Source organism: Myodes glareolus, chromosome 19 (assembly GCF_982192425.1).
Source record: "Myodes glareolus chromosome 19, mMyoGla1.1, whole genome shotgun sequence".
Lineage (NCBI taxonomy): Eukaryota > Metazoa > Chordata > Mammalia > Rodentia > Cricetidae > Myodes > Myodes glareolus.
The window spans coordinates 66640682-66668661 of NC_142044.1; the positions used below are offsets into that span (position 1 = coordinate 66640682).

Consider the following 27980-nt stretch of genomic DNA (forward strand, 5'->3'; position numbering starts at 1 on the left):
AAAAACAAACAAAAAGATTTTAAAAATTAATTAATCAATGCACAACACTTGGAAGAGGTAGGTGGGTCTCTGAGTTCAAAGTTAGCCTGGTCTATGTAATGAGTTTCAGGACAGCCAGGGCTACATAGAGAAACCCTGTCTCATAAAGCCATACCAAAACAAAATAAAACCATAGATGCTTAAGTAAAACCAAGTTGTTGATTCCTGCTTGCAATCCCAGCTCTAACGAGTTAGAAGCAGTAGGCTTCCTGGCATTTTGAGGTCAGGAAGGGAACAGAGACTTTGTTTCAAAAACAAACAAATGTTTTGTGTTGGTTTGGTGGGGCTGTTGATCAATGAGACAGAAGATCTAGGGTGTGGCTCAATGGCAGAACACCTAGGGTTCAGTTCCCGGCACCAAAAGGAAAGATAAGGAGCACGGAAGGAGGACCAAGCTTAGGGACAGGGGTGGATGACAGATTCTGTTTTGAAACATCAAGTTTGGAGCATATCAGTTTCCTAGCCTCTCCAGCTCATCCCTTCTGACCTCTCCCTGCCAGCCTCCTCACACCGGGCCCAGCTATTGTTTTCCACCCATTTAATTTTTTTCTTTTTAAAAATCTATTTATTCTGTGTGTGTATGGCAGGAGAGTGAGGAATGTGCATGGCACAGTGTAGATGGATCACTTGAGGGGGCCGGGTCCTAGGGATCAAGAACTAAAGTCCTTAGAGTTGTAACGGGTTCCCTTACTGAGTACCTCCTTCCTCTAAAGGGCCACCTTCGCCCTCATCCTTCACAGCCTTTCATCTCTGTCTCTAATAGAATTGATTTATTTATGTGTTCGGGTGTTTGTCTGCATGTATGTCTGTGCACTATGTGCATGCGTCGTGCCCTGGGAAGCCATGGCACCACGAAGTAATTCAGGTACTTAATTGCCATGTGGGTGCTGGAAATTGAACACAGAGTCTCTGAAAGTGCTCTTAACCACTGAGACATTTCTGTAGCCCTGGTCTCTTCTGCCTTTTTTAAGCTGCAAAGTAGAAAAACCTATTTGCTGTACTGGGGCCCTACTTCAGTTGATAAACCCAGGGGGCCTATTCCTGTCTCCTTCCTCTTTCAACCACATCCTACCCTCCCTCCTGTCTTCTGCAAGACTGGGAAGTGGGGGGAGAAGTGAGAAATCCGGGCCCAGTGCAGACTCTGGGTTTGAGTTTGGCTTTTATTTTCTTTTGGTTTTCTAGCCCACCCTCTAGATGGAGAAGTGTGTCAGTTACAGTGTTTGGGCTGGATTCTGCGGTTGAAGAGGTACCCTTCCAAGACACCAAGTGCCCCAAGACATAGGCCACTTGCGTCCTGATGAGGGAGTATGGTAGCAGATCTGTAGATGGCATAGCCTCAGCCTCGGTGGACTTGGATACAGGAGGTCTCAAAGGATCCTGCTTGCTGGTAGAAAATTCAGGTTCATACAGGACAAAGACAGATCCGGAGTCAGTATATGAGGCCCATCCCTGCTTCCTCTGTCTGTTTTGTTGGTGTGGGTTCCTAATATAGTCAGAAAAGCCTGGGTTCTTTCCTTAGTCTGGGTATAGACCCCGCTCCCTAGAATTGCGAGAAACACTAACGGAATGGAAGACTCCTTTTCTGCGTTCTTAGCGCCGCCCTGTGGAGTTGTAGCGAATTCTCAACAGCCTCAGCTGCAGTCCCCGAGTGGAACTCAAAGGATTCCCTCTGGCCAAGTTTACACTAACTAGGTTAGGACTGAGACTCCCAGTCTCTCTCTCTCTCTACTGGCTTTACACAACCACTTCCCAATCTCGTTTTCCCGTCCCTCTTCTAGGGTGTCGGACTTTCTCACCCTAAGACACACCTTCCAAGCGAATTGCACCCGAAACAAGGACAGTCTGAGACCTGGGCGCAGAGGGCAAAACGAATCCAGACTTTATTTTCAAGGAGAAGGAAAAGGGGAGGGTGGAGGTGGAGTGGGCGCGGGGTTGCTACATTGTCAAGCAGAAAGAGTCCATAGGGAGGGGAGGGCCAGTGGGGGCCGGTCCCCATCCCAGGTCGGCGCTGGAAGGGCTGACCACACAGAAACCACAGAAGGGACAGGTTGGGGGTCACGCCCCCGCCCGAGTTGTGCAGTAGAAGTGTCACGGGAGGTGGCAGCCATGAGGTCTAGGGATTGTGATCAGGGAGGCTACAGACGGCAAATCCTGCGGAAAGGGGTGGGGCGAGGCGGGGGCGAGGCTATTGCTTTTTGCTCACAGTTTTGCGGAAGGCGAGGCGGGGGTGGGCTTGGACTCGACACCCCTTGCCCCCCTTGGTACCCCTTGGGCGATGGGTGCTGGTGAAAAGAATGGAACCCGGACTGGGGAGTAAGAAGGTGAGGGGAAGGGTCTATGAGGGCATCTCCTTGGTCCCACCCAAGTGCCTGAGAAGCCCCTAAGTGCTTGCTGCCCCTGCTATGGGCCCGACTGGACCTGGGATGGGGCATGGTGCGGGGCGGGCACAGTGAGGTTGCAGGCGGTAAAACCAAAGTGCTTACGAGGGACCCAGGATCCCGCCTGCTCCCTTCCCCCTGCGGAGGACTGGTTTGTTCACGGAAGCGCTTTAGTTTGGGGTGGGGGGCCGGAGTCCCAGAGTCCGCTTATTGCCAAGAAAATCCATTTCTCCCCCCGGGCCCGACCATGGCTTGTGAACCCCGTTTTGTGCTAGGTTTGGAGGGGAAGGGTTGGATGAACATGGCTTTTGGGAGGGGGTGTCTCCGAGGGGGCTCGGGGGTGAGACGGACCCCCTCTTTTCTAGGGGAGAGAGAAGGACAGGGGGCGGGGTTCCCTGAGATCTGGGGTGTTTCCCCCCTTCTTAAGCCCCCCTCCCCCGCTACCCCTCCCCTTTCCTGGAACCCCGTACCTCGGGGTGGGGGGAAGGACAGACCATTCAGGGAGCGCCAGGAGGAGGGGCGGGCTGGGAGCCCGAAGGCCTGGGTCCCGGCTGGAGGTGGGGGATTCAATGGGAGGGGTTCAGGGTTGAGGTCAGTAAGGGGAGAAGAGGATGGGTCCGTGCGCAGTTCGAATGGGTCCTGGTGCCGGGTGGAGTAGAGGATGTGTGATCGGTGGTCCCTGCAGAAGAGGTGCGGCTGGAGCTGGGCGCAGGGACAGCGGGGAGCCTGCTGCAGCGGCCATCACCGCAGCCACCGCTAGGGGGCTGGGGAGCAGGCCACCGGCCAGGGACTTGGGCAGCTCCTTGGAGAAAGTCAGCGTGCCCTGCAGCAGGCAGAGAGGGAGACAGAGGTCGGGCCAGTGGTCCGGCAAGCCCAACCTTTGCTGGCTTGCCCAGATCCCTTTCCAACTCTCATGGGTCCCCCAGTTCCCCAGCATCCAGGCCTCACCGCCAGCTCCGCAGCGCCCCTAGGCTTCTTGTGACGGCTCAGTAGAGGGTTGGGCTTCCCGGCCACGCCGTCTCGGTGCCTCCTGCTGGAGATGTGCTGCGATGCAGTGGGTAGTGGAGCTATGAGCTTTTAGCCAAGAATAACCCCCACAGGCAGGGCCACAGCTAAGGCCATATTTCCTTCTGAGTGGCCCTTACCCAAGCTCCCTTCCCTTCAGTGGGTCAAATTCCTCAGACATCTGGGATGGGTGTAGGACTCACTTGTTTCAGCTGGACCTCCGAATTGACCTTGACGTTGCAAATCTCACAGTGGAAGGTTCGGTCCTGGGAAGGAGCCTCTGGTTCCCCAGGAGTGGGAGGCCCCAGCCGAGGGTAAGCTTTGATGGGCCCCAGTCCACTTCGGGCTTCCAAAATTGTCTTGTGCTTAGTACCTGGTCCACAGAGGCAGGAGATGAGGGCAGATGTCTGCCAGGCCTCTAATGCCCACCTTCCCAGTTAGAATGTGTGAATGAATGAGGCAAGTGTGGGATTTATTTGGAGCCCTTTGGGCCCCTCCCAAGCACAAGGGGGTCTGAGAGAAGATGAAGGTGAATGAGGAAGCAAGAGACTAAGGAATAGGGAGATGGCTGGGACAGGAGACAGGCTGGTAGGTCTTAGAGGACCCAGATTGCTAGAAGGCAGGGAAGGTAGGGTGCGGAGTGGGGTGGGGTGGGTTGTGGACAGGAGACAGGCTGGCTGGCTGGTAGCAGAAGACCCATACCTTTGTTATGTGCCTCCAGCTGGGAGAGGGAGTTCACAGCCACCTTGCACAGTGCACAGTAGAGCAGACGCTTAGCTTTCTCCTCTTCTTCCTTGCTACCCCCAGGCAGGGAAGCTGGGGCTGGAGTTCCCCCTTCAGCCTTGGTTACACCCTGTCCAGACTCTGGAACACTGGGAGGGGATGGGGAGCCAGGCTGTTTCTCTGGGGATCCTGGAGCTGGACCCAGGCCATTCTCCATGGAAACTGTTGGGGAAGAAACATGGGGTCATCCCAAATGGCTCTTCATGTGCAGATCCACCCCCATTTCCTCAAGGGTAAGGGCCCAGAAGTCAGTCCCCACCCTGTTACAACATGCATGTCCTCATGCCCTGAGTCACAGCCAAATTCCATTCAGCTGCCATTGGCTGGGTGTGTGATTGCAATGCCTGGCTTACTCCCCTAAAGCTGAGGATAGCCAAGGAGTAACCAGGCTACCTTTAGTTACCCTAAAGTTTTCCCAGCCAGGGGGAAATGCAGAGACTGACGACTCATCCCACCATGGCCTGCTGGCCAGCACAGGCTTCCTGTCAGGACAACCCCTTCCCAAGCCCCTCTCCAACACTCAAGGAGAACACCAAGGAGCAATAGGAAGGTGCAGAACTAGGAGGAGGGAAAGTCAGGAGAGACAGATGTAAGCAGAGCAGGGGGAAATAGAAACAAGACCCGAAGCAGGAAGAAGCAGGGATCCAGGCTGCTCTATAATTCATGGCTGATTAAAGATGCACAGGCCCAGGCCTCTGCACTTCGGGGGAAACTCTAGCGCTCCCACTCTTGCTCCAACAGTGATCCATTTTCCGGGTCATGGGGAGGCTGTGGTGAGAGTAAGAGAAGGTGGAAGAATTCCTAACCCCTGTAGGTGTGTGCTTGTCCATCCTATGATCCATCCTTTGTGTCTCCTACTCATTCAGGACATCCTCTGTCTTCATTCCAAACCAGACAGCACATCCTTATCCCAAATTGGACAGGACGTCATGGTTTATGAAAGCAGTATGCATATAATATCTTCCCCATGTCCTCAGAAAGTGTGCAGGGACTTAATGAGGTGATGTGTAAGGAAGTGCTAGCTGTCACTGTCACCAGCTCTATCCATCCTTATCCTTATTTATAAAAGTGTTAATACGCTAAACCAAGATGATCAGACTCAGAAGCAGCCAGAGTACAATTAGAAATTAGGCCTGGTCCCTACATCTTTGAATGTTAGAGGGTGTGTGTGTGTGTGTATGAGTGTGTGTGTGATGTGCATGTGTGCACACGCATATATGCGTGGCTACAGTGGAGACCTGGATTGCAAGCTGGTGATATAGAGGCCTGTTTCTCATTATTTTTAGGGTGGGGCAAGAAGGACAGGCCAGAATAGAGGAAATGAGGACAAGGGGAATGTTAGGTCTTTCTGGAGTTGGCCATACTGATATCTGTGGTAATCCCAGGGTGGGGGTGGCTGATATCTTTCTGTCCCTGTATTTCCTCAGTCCCAGTTCCTTGGAAATATGGTTGAGGATGACCACCAGCCATGAGGGGAAAAGAAATGTGGAATTGCTTCTGGTAAAGTTGAAAAAGACCTTAAAGATTTTCAAGTTTTTCTTTCTTAACTTGGCTCCAAGAAGTCCACACATCCATCCAAAATCATTTAAGGAGCCTCGGAGCACATGGCCTCAGTCTCCAGGTGGGCTCTGCTGTCTGGTGTCCCTATTACCTTTGGATGGCACAGAGTGGCTTCATCAGGATTAGACGGGTGACTCCCTGTTCCTGGGGATGCTTGCCAGGCAGCCTCACCCTAGGCCCGTGCTGAGCCACTGGGCAGTGGAGAAGACAGACAGCAGGGGCTCTGTTGAAAAGAGCTGAGGCCAGGTGGGTGGGGTGACAGGATAGAATTCTGACATCACTTTGCCTGGCTCTAGGACCCACCTTGGGTGTCAGTGGGAGGAGAGGGAATTGGGAAAGAGCAGAAAGACAGATCAGTTGAGAAGTGTGAGGGGTTCAGACACACCTGGACGAGGGGCTACACCGTCCCCACTTGGGGGGGTGCTGCCTGCTGGAGCTGGGCCTGCTGGTTCCCGGACACTAGGCTCCCTGCCTCGGGTCTTGGCAGCCTCGATGCCTTTGACTCTTCGGGCATGGCGATTACCCTTGTAGTGTGCTTCAGCCTGGCTCTTCAAGGATGGAGGAAGAACATGGAGTCTGAGATCACCTTTCATCTACTACATCCTACAGAGCTCCTTCAGGTCTCAAGGTGGCCTCAGCAGGCTACAGTATGCTCTGCCTACACTCCTGCTGTGTAGAGCCCATACTGACACATCTGATTATTGCTGTGGTCAGAGGAGCTTCTCAAGCTTGAGTCCCTGGGAATACAGACCCTCGCCCTCTACACCCAGGACCTGGCTGAGGGAGGAGATCCTCAGCCTGCAAGGGAACGGTGAATTGGTGAAAGGGAACATGCAGCTAGCTGGCATCTCAGACACCAGGCCTAGAAGCCTGAGTTCTGGACCTGCTCTGCTGTTCTCACAGCTCTGTCCTGATACTCCTCCTAGGCCTCATTTTCCCTGGAGCTCCGTGGACACCTTGGAGGAGCCTGGACTCAAGCCCAGCTCTGGAGACAGGAGACAGCAGCAGAGACAGTTGTCAGAACAGAGATACTTTATGAGGGAGGAAATGGGGGAGCAAAAAGGGAGCGCTGCCCATTATTGGCTTCTATCACTCCAATCTTACTCCCTCCACCAGTAAATGGAGTCAGGGTTGGGACAGAGGATGCCTGGGGTCTAAGCAATAGAGTCCTAGTTTGGTTCTGGCTCTGCCCACCCACTGTCTGCCCATACCCTCCTCTCCTATTTGTGCCACAGCTAAGAATGTATAACCTTGGGGTAAAAAGGTCACCTAAACGGGTAGAAATAAAGGTGTGGATGAGCAGGAAAACAAAATCGACAGGAGTAGAGCCTTGTGTATTGGGCCTAGCAGTATGGTGCCTGTGATTGTGTGTGCACGTGCCGCATAGAGAAACAGTGTTTTCTTTTCCTCTACTCAGCAGAATAACGCTCTGCTGTTTTTCTCCTAAAACTTTTAGGGCTTGCACCCTATAAAGTCTGGACCTAAATAGAAATCCAGATGAAACTTTAGAGGGAGGAAATCTCGGCGAATTCTCCTCATGGGCAAAGTCTAGGATGGTGTAGAGACTGACTTTCAGTGTGATCTGGAGGGAAGATAGAAAGAAGGTATGTGGGAGGTTGGAGGGAAGTGAGAAAGGCAGTTCAGCAGATGCCGAAGAGAACCTAGGCTCTCTGGAGAGCCAAAGAGACCAAACTCAGCACCTAAGGATGGAATGGCTAGAGGTCACACACCTTCCATGATTCTTGAGTTTCCAGGCGTTCTGAGCAGGGAATGCTCCAGCCCCAAGGACAAAGGGACCGGCCAGCCTGAGAGGATTTTTCTACTTTCTGCCAGAACACAGGCAGTGTGCAGGTGGCACAGGTTTATAATCGTAGCTACTTATGAGGCTGAGATGGAGGACTGAGAGTTCAAGGCCAGAATAAGCTAGAGGCCAGCCTGGGCAACTTCTTTTTTTTCTTTTCTTTTTCCTTTTTTTTTTTGTTTTTCGAGACAGGGTTTCTCTGTAGCTTTGGAGCCTGTCCTGGAACTAGCTCTTGTAGACTACGCTGGCCTCGAACTCACAAAGATCTGCTTGCCTCTGCCTCCTGAGTGCTGGGATTAAAGGCGTGTGCACCACCACCCAGCGAGCCTGAACAACTTCTAAAGTTGTGTCTGGAAATAAAAAATATAAAAAGGAGTCAGAAGCTGGTCTGGGTGTAGTGGTGGCATATGCTAATGAGACAATCAGGGCTATATAGAGTGACCCTGTCTCAAAAAAAAAAAAAAAAAGAAAAAAATAGCAGCCAGGTGGTGGTGGTGGCACACGCCTTTAATCCCAGTATTTGGGAAGCAGAGACAGGCAGATCTCTGTGAGTTTGAGGCCAGCCTGGTCTACAGAGCATGTTCTAAGAATGCACAAAGGAACCTTGTATTTAAAAAAAAAAGGGTTGAGGATACAGCTCAGTGGTATAGCACTTGCCTATTATGTGTGAGGCCCTAAATTCAATCCCTATCACCACACACACACCCCACGGGGGCTGGAGAGATTGCTCAGTGGTTGAGGGGACTAACTGCTTTTTTAAAGGACCAACATGGCAGCTCACAACTGTCTGTAACTCCAGTTCCAGGGATCTGATACCCTCACACAGACACACATGCAGGTAAAACACCAGTGCACGTAAAATAAAAATAAACTTAAAAAAAAAAAAAGCAACCAAAACATAGCGACCTATTGTCTTAAGTGTCTCCCACTAACTCGTGTCCCCACCACAAGGTCCCCATTCTTTGCTTTTTCTCAAGGCTCCCTTAGTCACTGCCCTCTCTCAAGCTCCCATGGCTGCCCCGCCCTACTCGCCTTCTTAGAAGAAGGTAGTAGCTGGCCTTCTTACCTGAGAATTGAATCGGATTTGACAGACATTACAGGAAATGACTGGCCTCTTGGTCTTGAGCAAGGGTCCTCCAAACGTGTGTGAGAGCACAGCCTTCTGGACAGGGTCCATCTGTGGAGGTTGGGCAGGGTGACTAGGGACCAGTGCTAACTCCTCTACAATTTCCCTTCCCCACACCAGCTGAGCCCTCAGCCTCAGGCCTCAACATGCTTAAGGCTCTGAGCCTCAGTTTTCCGGTTCTTTCCAGACCAATCTTCACAGCCCTGGAAGGGACCTCAAGGCCACGCTGGCCACACGGCTCCCATTTCACAGGAAGTAGAAGTGGTCTGTCCAAGGCCACACCATGAATTAACAGCAGGCCTGGAAGTTAGACCTGGACTCTTACTGTGGTTCACCATACCATCACGAAGGCTCACCTGTTACCTTGGCCTGTCTCCTTCAGTGAGGTCAACTGTCAAAAGCCACTGACAGGCAGTCCCAAAGCATCAGAGGTTGTAGAGTTCCTGAGTCCTTTTAGCCTCACTCTGGGTACAACTGTCTGCCAAGTTCAGCTTTTGGTCCCAGGAGATGGATGTTTTCAGTTTCCTGTCTCTGGACCCCACTTCACCCTAACACCCACCTCCTTTTTTTCTTTCTTTTTTCCTTTCTTGGTTTCTCAAGACAGGGTTTCTCTTAGTAGCTCTGGTTATCCTGGAACTTGCTCTGTAGACCAGACTGACCTCCAACCCACAGAGATTCGCTTGTCTCTGCCTCTCAAGTGCTGGGATTAAAGGTGTGCACCACTACCACCTGGTGGATCTCTGGATTTCTAAGTCAGCAGCTTCTAACAGGAATACAAGAACTCAGGAGAGAATTGGTGGTTCTACTGGTGGAGAACAGGGAAGAGGAGAATAGGAAGCGGCCTGGTCTGAGTGTGCCCAAGACCTCTGAACCCTTTCTCCCTATAGCATCAGCAGGACTTCAGGGCAGAGATTGGCAGTCTCCAGCCAAGAGTGCACATGAGGTGTGTGGAGGGGGAAGGACAGGAGTGCCTCTGAGGCCTCTTCTGTCAAGGAGTACAGCTAGGGGCCCAGAGGCACAGGGAGGAGCCTCTGAGCAGTCATCTCTCTTCACCCTGATGGCCAGGGGTGGGGGTGGGGGATGGGGGGAGGACTGGAATGCAGCCAGGGATGAAGAGATTAGGAATAGCTGGGAACTCTCAGATTTTCCAAGGGGAGGGCATTAAGACATAGTTGCTGGTGACTCAGGGGTCCTTAGCAATTCACTTGAGTCTCTCTGTGCTGGGTTTTAGGGTTTTCCATGAGACAATGTGAGGGAGAGAACAGGAATCTTCTCTCTGCCTCTCCCAGGAGTCTCTCTGGCTGCTTGGAGTTACTATCAGGAAGGGGGCTTCAGGGTCCTAGTGAAATGAGTGCTGACCTGTATCTGTTCCATTTTGGTAATAGTGGATGCTGGAGCCATAACTGAGTTCAGATACCCAGTGTGACAACTCTCAGTCTCTTGGCCTACTCTTGACCAGAAGCAGACCCTCTTAGCAGCTGTCTTCACCTTCCACAAACTTCTTGAAAGCCCCAGTCACATACAGGGAAAAATCAAAGAGCGCGTCGTGTATACACGCATTACATGCATGAGCATTAGACGGGCTTCGATCAGTTTGCGCATGGGTGGAGTGTGATGAGTGTCACACACTGCGTGTATCTCACGCAGAGCAACAGTTCTGCACTGTGGACGGTCAGGCTGTGTGATCTTTAGCTGTGTGTTTATCTGTACAAATGTATATGTTTGGTAGAAAGAAAGACCAAATTGGAGGCAGGCTTTAATCAGAAAGGGGAGACAGAGTGCTGCTCCCAGCTTCTGGTCTCCTCGCCTCAGCCCTTCCTTTTCAGAGACACCCCCACCCAGCTCTGCCCCAGGATTCTCATGAGCCCTGGGCTTCCTCACATGCTGGGTGGGGAATGGGAATTCTGCCCAAACAGAAACCTAATCCAGACCAGGAAACCTAAGTCGTATGACAACAGTAGGGAAAGAACAGGATGGAGAGGCGAGAGGAGTCAGTCTCCTGGTTCTGTCTGGACCATCACCCCAGTCAGCTCCCAGGAAGGTCTGGGGGACCAGGACCCTAAGGATGAGTTGCTAACTGACTATCCCAGTCCCCATCTCCTAATAGTCTAGGTTCCAGCCAGGTCCCTCTTCAGGGGTGAGAAGCTTGGGGAGGGGAACAAGGAATTGAGGGAACCCGGGCAGCCTGCCCCACCCTCTCTTCTAGGGACTGAAGGTGGAATGTGAACCACTGAGGTGCTCCTCTAGACCAAGGTCAGGAGGCCTCGGTGACCTAGATGAAGGCTCCCTATGGGAGGGTGGAGACCAGCATCTCCCAAGGCCCATTTCATTCCAGAGACCCTTCTCTAGGATGCTGGCCTAGACACAGCCTGGCAAACTCTCCAAAGCAGTCCTCTCCCACCTGCCCTCCAACAGTGGTGAAGGGGACTGGCTCCCTGAAGCTGGGGCAAAACGAATCAGGCAAGGAGGGAAGGGCAAGGAGGAGGGAAACCAGATCAGGAGCAGGAGGGGCCTACGATTAGGTTTCCTCTCACTGTTCTTTATCGGATGGAACCCACTACCCTTGTTCAACCACCCACTTCCCTACCCCACCCACCCCTCAAAATAAGACGACAAGGGAAAGGGGTGGAATGGCAGGGATGGAAAAACCTGAGCAGACAGGATTGACACGGGAAAGAGGGGAGCTGAGGGTGTCCGAAGAGTAGGTGGGGAAGGGCTGCTGGAAGAGGGCAAGGCTGGAGAAGAGAGGTCTAGGCAGCGTAGCGATCCGAGGGTAGGTGTATGACCAGAAGCAAGTCTCAGATTTGGGGGATTCCAAGGACCTGGGAAGCAGAGGTTAGCGTGTCCAGCAAGGTGGCAGTAGTCGGGGGCGCCAGTTGGGCTCCAGAGATCGGTGAGGGCCGCGCCGCGTGGGGGATGGGCGACAGCCGAGAACTGGGCAAGAGAAGAGGTGGCCGGCCCCGCAGGGCGGGCGGGTATGGGGGGGGGGCGCTGCGGCAGCCGCGGAGGCGGGGAGGGAGGGGCCGGGTGGCTTACCCTGCGGGGCCCTGGCGGCCGCGACTCCATGGCCCGGGTCAGCAGACCCAGGCGGGGGCCGAGCCTGGCCGGCCGGGCGGCCCGGGGACGCGGCGCTCGTTGCCCGGGCGGCTCGGGGCTGTGAGGCCCCGCTGGTTAGGAGGAGGGGAGGCGGCGCCGGGCGGTCCGGAGCCCGCCCCGGAGGAGGGGCTAGGGGCGGGTCTGGACCGGGGGCGGGGACAGGGCACAGGAGAAGGCAGCCAGGGGGCTCCAGTGGAGAATGCTGGGGACAGGGACCAAACACTGCTTCCAGGGAAGGCCTTGTTCCGGCTAGGGGCCTCTCGGTCAAGCGGCAGGGGCATTGACCCGATGACCTCGGCTACAAGCACTTGGGTTCCTTCCTGGGTCCCCAGGGACCGCCCCAGTCCTGGGCATGACCGTGTTTGTCTAGTTCAGACATCTATCTGTCCTTTCTTTCAACCCTTCCTCCCTGCTCCGTGCTCCTCTGCTGACAGACAGCTTTTTCTAAACAACCCTTTCCCAGTTTTCTCGGCGCACAGCCCCTGCGACCCCGCCCTTAACAAGTCGCTTCTCTCACATGGGTTGGAAACCAAGCCCGGGTACCCAAGATTCTTAGCGACTTCTCTGGTTGGTGCAGTCGCTGCCTGAGCAGAAGCGCCCTCATAGTTGTGGACGTCGCCACTTAACCTCTTCCAACCTCCTCTTCTGGGTTCTTTACCTGCCCTAGCACCAGGTTCTCAGAGCTACGCTTCGTGCAATTGCTGCCCTCTGGTGGCCAAGTGCGACAGCACCGAGAAGGCCAAAGAATCCCCACAGCCAGGACACCTCATTTTTCCTTGGACAAGGCCTCTGTCTCTGGGTCTCATAGCTCCTACCTCACCCAGAACAGAGACCAGAGCAGCGACCAGAGAGATAAGTGAAGCTGGGTACTGATTTGCGAAGGGTCGACTTTGGAGACAGTGACAGATGTCCAATAGCTAAGGCAAACACAAACAGTGTATTGAACAGGGAGAGAATGAGGGAATATCTGAGAGGCAGAACTACCCATGCAGGAGAGAGAAAGGGAGGTACTAATTCACACACACACACACACACACACACACACACACACACACACACGAGAGAGAGAGAGAGAGAGAGAGAGAGAGAGAGAGAGAGAGAGAGAGAGAGCCAGTCAGCTCTGCGCTGGGCTCTTTGCTTGGATTATTTCATTTAATCATCACAACTGCGATTTGAAGTGAGTACTATTATTATCTTTACTCTGTAGATGGAAGGAACTGAGGTTTAGAGAGGTTAGGTAATTTGCCCAAGGTCATAAGCTAGTAAGTGGCTGAACTGGGGTTTGAATTTAAACCTGGGCAGCCTGATGGTAAAGCCATGGACTTAGCTGCTACACAGTCCTTCCCAAGGCCGGTGTGCAGCCTTCCTGCAGCCCTCATTCCTCACACAGCAGCCGACCGTTCTCTGTGCTCTCCACCTCTAAGGACAGACTCACCTTCCCAGCCCCTCTAGCTGCTGGCTCCTGTCTCTTTGGTCAGAGTCGCCTCCTGTTCCCACTACCCAATTCAGCTAATTTTCTAAAGGGTGCGGCCTTGGTCTTCCTATTTTCCCTTTCTTTCCCTTAAATACCAGTAGCAGTGGTACTGACCAGGCAGCAAAACTTTGATCAAACATTAAATCTGTGCTAGGCATCACGATTTTGTGATAGAATGCACGTGCAACCTTGTAGATTAGCACTGTTCTGCTCCCCACACATGCATATTTGTTGGGCTATCTGACACTATTTTGAAATCTGTCCTTGAACTTGTGAGCTCCCTTAGGTAGACTGGGCTGGCCTCAAACTCAGAGATCCACCTGCCTATGCCTCCCTAGTGTTGGAATTAAAGGCGTGCACCACCACCGCCTGCTGTCATGCCTCACCAATATCTCATTTATAGCTCGTAAATCTAAGGTTCAGGACGGTTAAATGACTTGCCTAAGTGTGTAAAGTGCAATATTAATTTATCCCCTGGAAGTCAGATGCTAAGGATGGTGCTGTTTGCTACCTGCTGCACTCCCAGGTCTAGTCACACTCGTGACTTTATTAACTATAATTTATTTACTCATTCCTCCTGAGGTATTGGGGCTGGGACTCATGATCTCACACATATCAGTGTGCTACCACTGAACTATATCCACAGACTTCTCTCTTTCTGTGTTTATGATAAAGTTTTACTTTAGTTCAGGCTGACCTGGACCTCACCACCGTAGCCCAGGATGGCTTGAAGTTCATGGTGCCCCTTTCACCGCAGCATCCTGAGTTTTGAACACCACATCTGGCGTCAAATCTGTCTTGACTAGTTTTCTATTCTGCACTTGAAAAGTGTGTGTGTGCTCTCATTGGGTGAACGTCCCGGCTGCTGAGACTGAGGACCTGAGTTCAGTTCCCAGGACCTACAGAAGAGGGAGAACTCAGTGGAAGGAAGAGAACTAATTCCCACATGCATGCATGGCATGTGTATACACATCCACCCCTACAATAAAAAACATATAAATAAATAAAATGTAAACCTAGTATGGTAGTGTACACTTTCAATCCTCGTACTCAGGAGGGAGAGACCGGTGGTCTCTGTGTGTTTGAGGCCAACCTGGTCTACACACTGAGCTCTAGACCAGTTCTCTATAGTGAGATCTGTCTAGACAGATAAAGTGATAGACAGATGGACAATTTAGTAAAAAGAAGGTTTGGTGTTCATACCTGGAATCCCAGCACTCAGAAGCCTGAAGCGTGAGGATTTTTGTGAATTGGAGGCCAGTCTAAGCTACATAGTAGAACTTATCTCAAAAAACAAAAACAAAAAATCTCCAAAAACTTGGTTATGATGATTCAGATTACTTGAGAGGTAGAGACATGAGGATCAGTACAAATTTGAGGCTAGCTTGATGGGCTAGCCATTAGCCAGGACTATAGAGAGACACTGTCTCAAAAACCAAAACATCCAGGTGGTGGCGCACATCTTTAATCCCAGCACTTCGAAGGCAGAGGCAGGTTGATCTCTGTGAGTTCGAAGCCAGCCTGGTCTACAGAGTGAGTTCCAGGGCAGCCAGGGATGTAATACAGAGAAACCCAGTCTCAAAAGACAAAAGAAAGAAAAACAAAGCCAAAAAAAAAAAAAAAAGCAAAGGGATGGGGGGGTGGGGAGCGGGGAGGGTGAGAGCCAATGAGCAGCTTAGATGATGTGAGTCTTTGTTATGCAAATCTGAGGATCAGGAGCTGGCCTTAGGCCTCCACCAAATGCTGTAGTATGTGTACGCATGTGCACAAGAATAATACATTTTAAACAGTATAAATCAACAAAATAAGCTTGATAAAATAAAAACATTCAAAATACAGAAGAGAATAAAGTTGACTCTCCATATTTTGAGGTCGAAGCCTATGGATTCAACTGATGGTATGCTGAAAATATTTGAAAAAAATCATGCCTGTATTGAACATGTACAAATTTTTCCCTTAATAGATTTTAAATTTTATATATTCTTCTCATATATTACATCCTGACTACAGACTTTAGTAAAATACTAAATATTTTACATTTACATTAAATAATAAATAACTATATTACATGTATTTATTTGTGTGTATGGGAAACCTCTTATGCATACATTCATGCCAGAGTGTGCTTGTGAGGGCCACAGGGCAACCTGCAAGAATCAGCTCTCTTCTTTTATTCCATGGTTCTGAGAGGTCAAACCCAAGTCCTCAGACTTGGCAGTAAACACCCTCACCCATGGAGCCATCTTGTCATCCCCAGACATTTTTTTTCCTTGTCATTATTACCTAAACTATACAATTGTAATGTATGCTATAAGTAATCAGATGCAATTCAATGTGTAGCAGATATGTAGGTTATCTGCAGATACTGGATTACTTTACACAAGTGGCTTGCACATCTACACACAGACTTCTCACTCACGGAGTCCTGGATCCAGTGCTCATGAATGACAAAAGATGATTATATAATAAGGGGTATATCTAGGGTGCGGGGCATTGGTTACGCATGCTTTTAATCCCAGCACTCAGGAAGCAGAGGCAGGTGAGTTCTGGGCCAGCCTGATCTGTATAGTGAATTCCAGGCCAGTCAGAGCTACATAGTTAGAACTTGTTTCAAACAAACAAAACAAAATAGAAGCAACCCCAAAACAACCCTACATTTCAGTCTGGAGAGAAGAGTCAGCAGTTAAGAGGAAGTATGTAGGGCTCTTCCAGAGTACCTGAGGGCTGGTCCCAGCACCTGCTTCTTGTGGTTCACAGCAGTTTGTAACACCAGTTCCAAGAGGCTCTGCTGCCTCTGGCATCCTCAGGCACGTGCACTCAAGTACAGATACTGGCACATATATAAACATAATTTAAAATAATAAAAATAAGTCTTTTAAAGCCCATATCTGTGTTCCTAACTGTAAATCCCCCTTCCTCCACAGAGTGCATCATTTGTAATCTCTGGGGTGTCCATCCTGTGAACATCCTAGCACTTACATATAAATGCCCCCTATAGTTTTATAAACAGTGTCTACCATTTTATAACTTGTTTTTTTCTTTTTTAAATTATGTTTTAATTTGCACTATCTATGGATGTGTGTGTGCTGGAACCAGTCTCCTTCCAAATGTGGATTCCTGGGGTAGAACTCAGGTCATAGACTTCATGGAAAGCAGCTTCACCCACTAAGTCATCTTGTTCCCCCCACACTCCTCACTTTCTCTCCACAGAGTCTCACTCTATAGCCCAGGTTGGCCTTGAACTTGTGATCGATCCTTCTTTTTTGTTGTTTGTTTTATGACTCCAGTCTCATGCCTCAGCTTCTTGAACAGCTGGCATAGGCCAGTGCGACCACCAGGCCTGACTTTAAGTTTTCATTTTATTATCATACATGGGGAGGAAGGAGTAATTAGTTCTCTCCTTCCATTTTTATGTAGATTCTAGGGATTGAACCCAGATCCCCAGGTTTGCATGGCAAGTGCCTCAGACCCACTGAGCAGCCTCACCCCCTTCTGTCAACTTTTCTTTGAGATTGTCTTGCTAGGTAGTTCAGGTATGAGTGGAACATATGGCCCTCCTGCTTCTGTCTCCTGAGTTCTACAGTTACAGGTGTAACCACCATGCCCAATTCATTTATTATTATTCAGTTTTCTTTTTAATGTAGTGCTAAAGGTTGGACCCAGGACTTCATACAGAAAGACAGAAACTCTACTTCTGAGGGACCTGGAGAGAGTTTAGCAGTTAAGAGTACCTGATGCTTTTCCAGAGACCCCACCTGAGTTCCACTCCCAGCACCCGTGTGAGATAGTCTCCACAGACACCTGCATGCACACACACATACCCACTGCACACACACATACCCACCGCGCACACACATACCCACCGCGCACACACATACCCACCGCGCACACACATACCCACCGCGCACACACATACCCACCGCGCACACACATACCCACCGCGCGCACACACATACCCACTGCGCGCACACACATACCCACTGCGCACACACATACCCACTGTGCACACACATACCCACTGCGCCCACACATACCCACTGCACGCACACATACTCACGGTGCACACACATACCCACTGCGCACACACATACCCACTGTGCACACACATACCCACTGCGCCCACACATACCCACTGCACACACACATACCCACTGCACGCACACATACTCACGGTGCACACACATACACACTGCGCACACACATACCCATTGCATGCACACATACCCACTGCACGCACACATACTCACGGTGCACACACACACACACACTGCACACACACACACATAACTAAAGGTAAGACATTTGTAAAGAGTTCTTCTGAGCTGCAGCCTTGGCTTGCTACGCCACAGCTTTAACTGTCTCCTCTGGAAGCAGAGGCACCACGGAACTGTTAGGAATCAAAAATTCCACCGTAGACAGCAAAATGGCTGAGTGAATGAAAGTGCTTGCCATTAAGCCTGACAAGCTGAGTTCGAGCCCCAAACCCACACTGGAGGGAGAAAACTGCCTCCTGAGAGTTCTCCGATCTAGAAAGAAACCCCAGGTTATGGCTGGATGGAATCCCAACCCCAGAAAGGCAGAGGCAAAAACCCAAAGAACAAACAAGATAACAAATAAACAAATGTACACGAATGGATTAAGATGAGTCTCAGGTGAGTCATTTAACCCGTGTGCTTCCTCATCTCTGAATGGGGACAATACTAGGGCGGCTGAGATAAAAAGAATGTAGGGTTAGACAGAGGACCGCATCCCCGCCCTTCAACTGTGGTGACATCAGCTTACTTGTGCTTTCCCAATGTTCTTTTCTAGCTCTTGTTCATGTTTTTGATTCAATCCAGAATGTTCTCTACAGCTACCTCCTTCATTTTATCTTACGTCATTGTATTTTATGTGTAGGAAGTGTTTTCCTGGGAATATTCTATTTTTGTTGTTGTTTTGTTTGTTTGACAGGGTCTCTCTGTATCCCTGGCTTTCCTAGAACTTGCTCTATAGATCAGGCTGGCTTTGAACTCACAGAGATCTGCCTGTCTCTGCCTCTCCAGTGCTGGGACTAAAGGCGTGTGCTGCCAAGCCTGGATTTGTATGTATCTTGTCTGCATGTTTGTATGTGCACCACATTCATGCCTGGTGCCCTGGGAAGCCAGAAGAGGGTACCAGATCCCCTGGGACCGGATTTACAGATGGTTGTGAGCTGCCATGATGGGGCTGTGAATCAAACCCAAATCCTTTGGAAGAGCAGCTGAGCTCTCCAGGCCTTCTCTAAGCCACTTTTACAACCCTATGAATCAGCTGTGCTGTGACACATGTCTGAAATGCCAGCACTCGGGAGGCTGAAACAGAATCCCCAAGAGTTTGGAGTCAGTGTGGGCTACACAGTAAGACCTTATTTCAAAAAACAAAACCAAATAATACAAAAAAATACAAATAAAGCCAAATAATCCAAAATAACTAGCTGAGTGGTGGCACATTCCTTTAATCCCAGCACTCAGGAGGCAGAGGCAGGTGGATCTTTGTGAGTTGGAGGCCAGCCTGGTCTACAGAGCAAGTTTCAGGACAGCCAGGGCTACACAAAAAACCCTGTCTCGAAAGACCAAATAACAAAATAAAAACTACTAATGACTCTTTAGAGCCCAATCCTGAGTCCTTGTCCCTCAAAAAAAAAAAAAAAAAGTCCTTTTTTCTCCTTCCTTTTATCCTGCTTAACTCTAGTTGGTCCCTTGGGTTCCCTACACCCAGCAAGCTTTTCCTGACATCCCTGGTAGTTCCATGCAAGCTAAATGCTTTGGACATGGCGCTTCATCAAGTTATAGTTAACTTGCTATTGTTCCTGCTAAACCATGGGCTCCCTAAGAGCAGTGACCAACTGACTGCTATGCCTCAACGCCGGGTGCAGTTATGGGAATATAATATGTTCACCACTGTGTTTTCATTAAGTTGCTTAAAACTTTTTTTCTTTTTCCTCTTCTTTTTTTTTCCTATGCTGGGAATTGAGCGTAGAGCCTCACTCACACTCACGCTAGGCAAGTTCTTTACCACCGAGCTGCGTTTTAAGTCCCTTCACCCACTTTTTTTGAGACTGGGTCTTAGGAAATTTGGACTGGCCTCCAACTTGCTATGTGACTGAAAATAACCTTAAACACCTACCTGATTTGGCTTCTATCTCCTATGTACCACCACACCCAGCTGAAATCGCATCCCTTGTTTTCTCTGACAATATTAACAACCTTCCTTCTGCTTTACTGCACACAGGCCTCTCTTGCCCTTGGATGTAAGGTCACTAAGATATACCTGTCTTCGGTTTACTCTCCTGTTAGTGTGGGGCTAGGTCAATGCCATTCCTACAGTCAGTGCTAGGTTCCCTCATCTGTAAGATGAGACTAATAACAACAGCTACCCCACAGGATTCTGTAAAGGTTAAGATGTTTTGAACACTTTGTAAAAGTCAGAGTGCAATGCAAATGCTGGTTTAGGATTCTGGAGAAGTTTGGGGGTTGCAGCTATGGGCTAAAAAGAACTCTCTCTCTATCTCTGTCTCTTTTTTAAAGACAGGGTCTCATGTATGCCAGGCTGAGGATGATCTTGAATTTCTAAACCTCCTGAGTGCAGGTGTGCCCTGCCGTACCTCATCTATGCAGTATTAAGCTTCAAATTCAGGGCTTGTCTCAATTACATTTTGGGCACATACTGTGTCAACCAATGTCTATCCGTTACTAAACCCTTCTGCGCTTCAGCTTCTACCACTCCATTTGTCAAACAGAAGTATTAGCGTCTACCTTGCTAGGCTGTCTCTGTCAGGGTGATTTCCTCCTCCCAGTCACAGAGGCCTGAGCCCTGGACTCATCCTTAGCTGCCTCTTCCTCCTTTCCCTATTCCCTCAACACCACTCGGTTACCACTCAGTTTCCTTTAAAACATTCCACCAGTCTTTGCTTCCTCTCTTTCCCATTCTTACTGCTATTTAGGCTTGTGAGGCCAGACAGCCTCCTCCAGGTTTTGTTCCCCTCGTTGGCTACCACAGTCATCTTTCTCAACCACAACTCTTACTGAGGCATTTCCCTGCTGGACTCTCTGTCTCTTTTCCTATTGATTATTGAAGACTTTTGTCACCCTCTACAATGAACTGATCCTACCCACCTGGCTATGTGCTCGAGAGCAAATGAGTAGTGTGTATGCCTATGACCTGAGTTTGATCTCCAGGACCCCAGAACTCGATGCCATGGTGTGCATCTACAACCCCAGCACTCCCATGATGAGATGGAAGGTAGAGGAGAACATGGTGGAGTTACACTGTCCTCCAGACGTGCAGTTGCATATGTGTTGTGTGCACCTGCACACAGGCACGCAAAGGAAAAGTCCCACAACTGTGCTAGCCTTCTTGCCCCTTCTCTCTTCCCCAACCCAGAGTCCTCAACTCCTTTACTGCTTCAGCTTCCTTACTCTCTGGACGGCTGAGCACTTCTGGAGGCCTGGGTGGAGGGAGAGCCCAGCAAACACGCTGTTGTTATTGCAGTTACTTTAGCACCACAGAGCCAGCAAATGCTTGCAGTCCAGTGGCTACGGGAGGTGGGGATGAGTTAGGCCTAGGAGAAAAGTGCAGTGGTGGACTGGGAGTGAAGGGTACAGGCCGAGGGGCAGGGGAGAGGCAAGTGGACCATACTCACTGTGCTGTAGTTGCTGAAGAGGCCCAGAGTTGGGGCTGGCTCCAGTGGAAAGGGCAGGATCTGCTTGAGGTCCATCGGGGGCTGCATGATGGGGGGCTGCCGGAGCAGAGGGAGGGGCCCTGCCCGGCTCAGGCTGCCTGAAGGGCAGAGAAAACATTCTGTGGAGTAGGGAGACTGAAGCTTGGACGCAGCACCCAAACTCATAGCACTACTCCCTAGATGAGGCTCCTGTATTCGGAACTGTGCAGAGTGGGAGCCATACACACACACTTCCTCTGCGGCTCAAGCAGATCCACTGTGGGCCTGGGGACACAGGCTGGTCTTTCACTTCCCCCTTCTGCAGCCTCTTTCTCCAAGCCCTGCACTGCAGGCTTCTTACAGACCGGAGAAAAGTTTAGACCTGCTCTGCAGACAGCCTGCCCCTGGACCCAATCCCCAGCTCCCCCCTTTGGTCTGGAGTTTGCTGGGTATCTGGAGGTTTGTTGGATCCCCAGAGCAGATTCAAGTGGGTGACTTATCCCACTGTCCATAGGGGGACACTGAAGAGGCTGCTGCATCTGGCTCCCAAGGTTATGGTGCTGTTCAGGTCATAATTCTTGAGTGATGTTCACCATCTTTGGGGCCATTTGCTCTAAGCCCTTCTGTAGCCCCTCAGTCCAATCAGGTTCATTAGTCTCCCCCGGAAGGCAAAGTAGTTCCAGCTCTGCAAGAGGAACCTCGGCCAAAGCCTCTGGGAGAGGAGGACCTGCATGTGACCCCAAGGGGAAATGAAACCTTCTCTTTCCCCCTGGAGTCCTGAAGGAGGCTCTGCCAGGTCCAAAGGACCCAGCTCAAAGGTCCTCAGGACCCTCTGGCTTTCTGCTGGCCCAGCTTCCCTCTGAAGAGGCTTCTGTCCACCAGCTGGGCAGTCCCTGCCACCCTCCACTACTCCAAGTGCCCTCTGCCAGCAGCAGGGGTTTCTGGAACAAAGGCCAGACCGAGAGACTGCATGGCTGGCCCTGGACCTCTTTTGACCTTCCTCCTAGGGTAATGGGTCCCCAGGATCCTTTCTTGTTCCCCGCAAAGAGACACCCTGTCATACCTTCAGTAGCTGGTACTTGCTGCCCCCCAAGCAGTGGCCTGGCCCTGGCCCCCTAGGGGCCCGGGCCTGACAGTGTCCCCTTCCCTTGGTTCTGCCCTCTGCCCCCTTCCTTTACTATCCCCCTCCCCCAGCCCAGTCAGAATCAGCCAATCAGAGTCCTGGAAAAGTGGGGCAGAGGGGAGGGCGGGGGAGCAGGGATTAGGGGAATCTGAAGCGAGAGGGAGGGGGTGGGGAGGGCCCAGGCACAGCTGGGGGTGGAGAATGAGGTCCAGAAAGGTCTGGAGGGGTCTGTCTCTTCCACCCAGTGCCAAGACTGGAGGCCAGTGTGCCTGAGGCAGACACGGGTCAAGGCTGCTGGTAGCTTAGTTTCCAAACTCTAAGCCTGAAGGATGTTTGCCTTTGGCCTTTGAACTGTTGGGGGTCTGAATGCCTCCTGTCCATTTCCTCTTCTGATATTTTACATTTGCTGTGCGTGTGTGCATAAGTGTGTGCGTGCGCGCACGTGCACGTGTGTGTGTAGGGGGAGAGAGAGAATATACATGAGAAAGCATGGCAGAAGCAGGAATAACTGACTAGAAAAGGGACAGACACAGAAAGGCTAAGGGTGGAAAGAGGGAAGGAGTTTAAAACCAACAGGACACCGTTGACAGGCAGGACTCAGAGCTGGATGAGGACAGGAAGACCCCAGGGCAGAGAACAGAAGGTAAGAAAGATGAAGGTGAAGACAGGGACAGACTGGTTATCTCCTCTTCCTGGTCCCCTGTGCCCCACCCCGCCTCACTGCCTGGCACACCGGAGCAGCTGTAACGAGCCTCAGGAATGGTGAGAGAAACCCGAGTGCTTGGGGTGTCCCTCGCTCCCTCTCTCAGCAGCCGGTTTGGGGCTGGCACTTCCACACCAGGGTACCGTGTACTTACTACAGCTTGGCTCCTTGACCTTGTTGCTGGCTGTCAACTGTCTAAGATCCCACTCCCAAAATCCAATTTAAAGGAGAGAGCTGAGTTCCAGAAAAAGTCATAGAGAAACATTCAAGGAACCATGAGGAACCAGGCAATGAGCAGGAGTCTTAGCACATGTAAGCTTGGAGACAGCAGTCTGGGAGCTGGTTGTGATTCCATGAAGTAGCCAGTATTATTTCTCCCATTCAGCACAGGAGAAGACTGGGACTCAGAGAGGTTACAAAGCTTGGCTGATGTCACACAGCCTTAAGTATCGGGGCTGAGAGTCGAATCAAAATCTGTCACACTCTAGCAAATCCTTCCTCTGCTACATGGCTCCCAGAGGGCTCTCATTTGATGCTGAACCGGAGAGCTGAGCATGGGCTTGCATCTGCTTTAAGCAGAGAATGGGGAAAGCAATTCCTTGCTTCTCCTGGGTGTGGAGTCCTCATTTAGCTTTAGAGGAGGAGAGATGGAGGACACACAGAAGCCACTCAACTCCCTGCAGCCTGGAATTGATGTGGAGCAGGGCTGGGGTGAGAAGTGAGAGAGGTGGCCACTAGCGTGGGGCTGTCCCCCGACTCTCATGGCTCCTCCACTCTGAAATCTGAGGTGGGAGAGGTGCAGATGGCATCTTAAGCATTGGGTGAGCAGAAGCAGGGCTCTTTGGGGCTGAGGCTTGGTGATAGAGCACTTGCCTAGCATGTGGGAGGCTCTGGGTTCAATTTCTGGCACCTCACTGCCCTCCCACACTAAAAAACGCTTTAGAGCCTCAGGCACATCCACCCTTTTCTAAGAAAAATAGTTGTCACTTTTTCAGCTTATTTTTTTTCTTTTTTTTTTCTTTCTTTTTTTTTTTTTTTAATACTATCCTGGCTGTCCTGGCACCCACTATGCAGACATACAAACCAGGCTGGTCTCAAACTCACAGAGATCTGCCCGCCTCTGCCTTCCCAGTGCTGGGATTTAAGGTGTGCACTACCACAACTGGCAATTTAAAAATTACTTATTTTTATTATTTTTAAGTATCAAAGTTTACTGTGTGTGTACCTCATACCCCGCCCCCAGAAGCCAAAAGAGAGTGCTGGATCCCCTGGAACTGGAGTTAACTGTTGGTTGTGAGCCACCATACAGGTACTGAAACTGCTGAGCCATTTCTCCAGCCTCTGTGGCTTATTCATTGACCGGACTTTATCTACACAATTTCCCATGAGGTAGTTTCACTGTGCTAATGGGATGAGTAGTTGCTGGTCTCTGACTGGCTCACTCTCATTTCTCATCTGTCAAACTAGATCAGCACCTGCCTCCCAGAGTCTGTGTAAAGTGCTGGCACACAACACACCGAGCACTCAACACATGTTTGCTGAATAAATGAATTCTTTTATGATAAATGATGACAGTTGGGTCAGATAGGGGGCGTTAGTAGACCAAGGTCACACAGCAAGTATGGGGTTTGAAGGGGTCTTGCTCCTGAGTAAGGTTTTCAAACATCATGCTTTTCTGGGTAGACTGGAGAAGAAAAGGAAGACAAAAAAGAAGAGGAGGAGGAGCGGGGCAGGGAGAGGGAGAGGAACAAACCCAAGGCTTTTGTCATGTGGGAGGTGAGGGCTGCAGGAAACTTGGGGGAAGAGGAGAGCGGATTGTGTGCTTGTGTGTGTGGCACCCAGGTTAAGCAGGGTTGGGAGGAGTTAGGGTCGGGCTAGGGCAGGCCACTCTAGAGGGAAGCTCATTAGTGTAATTACCGCCAGCAGACAGAGCCCCACCCTGCTCCATGGGGGATTGTTACATGTTCTATTCAAGACAGTTTCCAAGACACTCTACAGGGGTGAGCTCACAGACCCTTGGGCGGCATCACTTTGTCCATCCCCAAACCCTGTTTAGCCCTAGGTACTTTGCTTGCATTCTGTATCTCACAGTCAAGCCATACCTAGTTTCCTGCATCTCAGTGAGAGCAGCTTTTTCCTTGCTCCCCTAAAAGGTCTGACCAGGTCTTGAGCCGCAGCTTCTGGGCTGTCTTGGGTGGGCTGGGCAGGTCTGGTGCAGAGAGTGGGAACAATCCCAGCAAGTCTGCCTTGAACTGAGCTGTCTCCAGGAGTGGCCCATCTGGGCAGGGCAGGATCAGGGAAGGTTTTAGGGCAGGGCTGTGATTTAGTGCCTGTCTCGCAAGGGTGACACCGAAATCAGAGCGGTTTTGGGGTTAGGGCTGTGGGTGATTAGGGTCCCTTGTGGTGAAAGGCACACCTGGGGCTAAGATGGGAACAGGCTATGAGGCCAAACAAGAGGTTGAGATTTCATCTTTAACCACCTCTTTTCTTTTTTTAGGCTTTTTAGCTTCTTTCCAGAAATGTCTAACATTAGGGTCAGACTGGTGGGGGAAGCATTGAACTCTGTGTCTTATCCTTTTGGTCCAGTCCAATGAATCTGTCCCCTCTGCCTCAGTTCCTTCATCCTGGCAGAAGACAGGCTGAGGGCTGGAAAGGCTTTGAAGTCAAAGATGAAAGAGACAAGTGGATGATTGTGCACAACTAAAAACACCAACCCTAATAACCTCGGGGTATATGTGGGTGGGGGTGGGGCCTTGAGGGAGGTGGTGCCTGGGATAGGAGGAGCTGACTGCAGACCTGAGTGGAAGGGCCTCCCTCTCACTAAACCAGGAACTTAGTTGCAAAGGACTGAGGCAGCCTCGGGAATGTGAACTCAAAACTGCCATCTTGAACCCTGAGGCCCTGATTCTTTCTTTCCTTTTTAATTTTTTTATTTTTTGAGACAGGGTTTCTCTGTGTAGCTCTGGCTGTCCTGGAACTCACTCTGAAGACCAGGTTGTCTTCGAACTAACAGAGATCCACCTGCCTCTCCCACCCCCAGTGCTGGAATTAAAGGTATGTGCCACCAGGGGCCTGCTTCTTGTGTGTTTTAATTTTGTTTTGAGGCAAGTTCTCACTCTGTAGGCCAGGCTGGCCTTGAACTCACTCACTCTGTAGGCAGGCTGGCCTAAACTCCCAATAACCTCTCTCCTCCCTTAGACTGCTGAGATTATAGGTATGGCTCTCACCCCTTTATGGACTTGGCACTAGGAAGGAGTTAATTCTAGCGTCCTCCAGGGAGATGGTAGAGGCCAGTTGGTGGCAGGGTCCAATATCAGAGAATTTGGATTCAGTCTTCTTGTGGCTGGGTGTTGGCTGGCTCTTCCAGGTCTCTGACACTTGGTTATCTGGGGCCTTCTGACTAGGGCAAACAAGGTTTAGCCTTGCCTGTTCTGGGCAAGCAGGATGTGGACTCTTCAGCTGGCCCAGGGTACAGTTAGAATACAGGAATCACACAGGCTGGCAGAATGTGGAGCCTCTGTGTTAGGGTCCTGAGTCTGAACTGTGTTGGGGTGTCCCCTGGAGTTGGAGCACTAGTCAGAGAAGGGCAGTTCACCTGCTAGAGACAGGTGGGTGACAGACATTCATGCCTTGGTTCTCTCAGTCATTTAAATAGCTGTGATGGGAGGTAAGGCACAAAAGTCACAGAGAGGCAGAGGCCACACCGCAGCTAGATGAAGGAAGGAGGGCCGAGTGGGAAAAGACCCTAGTGAAGTTAGTGGGACACTCAGTCAATGGAAAGAAAAGAAGTCAGGCAGAGGGTCTTGGGAGAGGGATGAGAGCCAGGCATAGCCTATCAGCGTAGAGCCAGGTGTCCTCAGTGGGGGCAGGGAGACCACAGGTGTCTGAGAGTATTGGGGGCTCCACCATAAACAGGGTCCTGGAACCGGCCTAGCCAGGGTGGAGGTCAGAGGTCACAGCAGGTTTTTCACTGCTGTGGCGGCAGGGTTGTGGGCAGGGGCTGCTGCAGAGCCCGGAGTACAGCTAGGCCCTCTCCTCCCCCATCCCTGGGGCTCCCTTTCCGATGTAGGTCATGAAGATGGGGTGGCCAAGGCTGACGGGCTGACTGTCAGAGCCCAGCGGGACTTCCCTTCCCCCACTCCGACTTTCCTTCGTCCCTCGGTCTCCTGTAGCCCCCGACCCAGGTCTGGGGTGGAAGGGAAGAAGAAAGAGGGGAAGAAGGGCCCAGGCAGCCGGCGCAGGGAGAGAGGGGCAGGTCCCGGCGTGTCGGGGCAGGATGGCTGCGGAGACAGGATCTAAGCCGCAAGAGCCTGGGATGGACAGTTTCCCACCCGCTCTTTTACCCAGCCCCCTTATCTTCACCGGTCAGGTTCCTACCTCCCACCACACTCACCTCGAAGCTCTACACCCAGCATCTTCTCCCTCCGCCCCCCACTTCCTCCTTTCCTTCTTATCCTGGGCCCAGAAGGCTGTCGGAGTGCCAAAGCCAAGAGTGGGGGTAGGTGCTGGGGGTGACGGGTCAGAACCTTTACCTCAACTCCACCAGGCCAGGACCAGCCCCCTTCCCCAGTCTCTCATACACGGTCTTATAATATTCATGAGCCTCATGAATACGCAATATTCTCATTATGGGGCGGGGGTCTCACTCTCTCGGTCTTCCTTTTGCCCCTCCCTAAGATTACCAGGAGAAGCCGCAGCTATGGAAGAAGGGGAAGAGGGGACCCCAGATGTGCAGCCAGATGAGGGGGGAGGGGGAACGGGTGGCAGACAGGCGGCCGCAGGCACCGCGGTGCCGAGGTGGAGGCGGGGAGGTGACCCAGTGAGAGGGAACTAGACAACCGGAGCCCAGAGCCACGGAGACCACTCACCGAGGATCATGCTGAGGACCCAGGCGCCCGGGGTTCCGCGTCGTTCTGTCCCGGGGGCCGTTCTGGCCGGACGGGGGTACGGGAGGGAGGAGTCGGGAAGGAGCAGGGCGGGCCGAGGCGGAGCGGGGGCGGGGCCCACAGCAGGTGAAGACCGGAGGGGGCACCCTGGCACCCAGGGCTCCGCGGGAAGGCGTCCTGGCCTCCTCCCACTTCCTCCAATCTTTCGGTTGCCGCCCCCAATATCTGGGCTTTACGATGTCGCTTTAGCTGGTGCTGGGGAACAAGATGTATGAGGCGATGAAGGAGGCTGGCAACTAAAATGCCTAGGTTCCCGAGGGGTTCAGTA

At 51.3% G+C, this 27980-nt stretch overlaps 1 protein-coding gene across 11 annotated transcripts; it reads right to left on the reverse strand.

The window, feature by feature from the left end:
* Nucleotides 1-1895: 1895 nt before the first annotated feature.
* Nucleotides 1896-27787, reverse strand: Znf385a (zinc finger protein 385A). Of its 11 annotated transcripts, none has more exons than XM_048449707.2 (8): nt 27635-27787; nt 20923-21059; nt 8633-8743; nt 6151-6313; nt 4125-4367; nt 3626-3795; nt 3366-3461; nt 1896-3240 (listed from the first exon to the last, which is right to left on the reverse strand). In XM_048449707.2, exons 1-8 carry the CDS (start codon nt 27642-27644, stop codon nt 3010-3012), a joined length of 1161 nt encoding a protein of 386 aa, XP_048305664.1. In that variant the 5' UTR covers nt 27645-27787; the 3' UTR covers nt 1896-3009. The 11 variants fall into 11 exon arrangements, with proteins under 11 accessions (XP_048305664.1, XP_087755495.1, XP_048305663.1 ...); XM_087899369.1 differs by having other exon boundaries at nt 3366-3491; XM_048449706.1 differs by having other exon boundaries at nt 20923-21080; nt 27635-27659.
* Between the last annotated feature and the right edge of the window lie 193 nt (nt 27788-27980).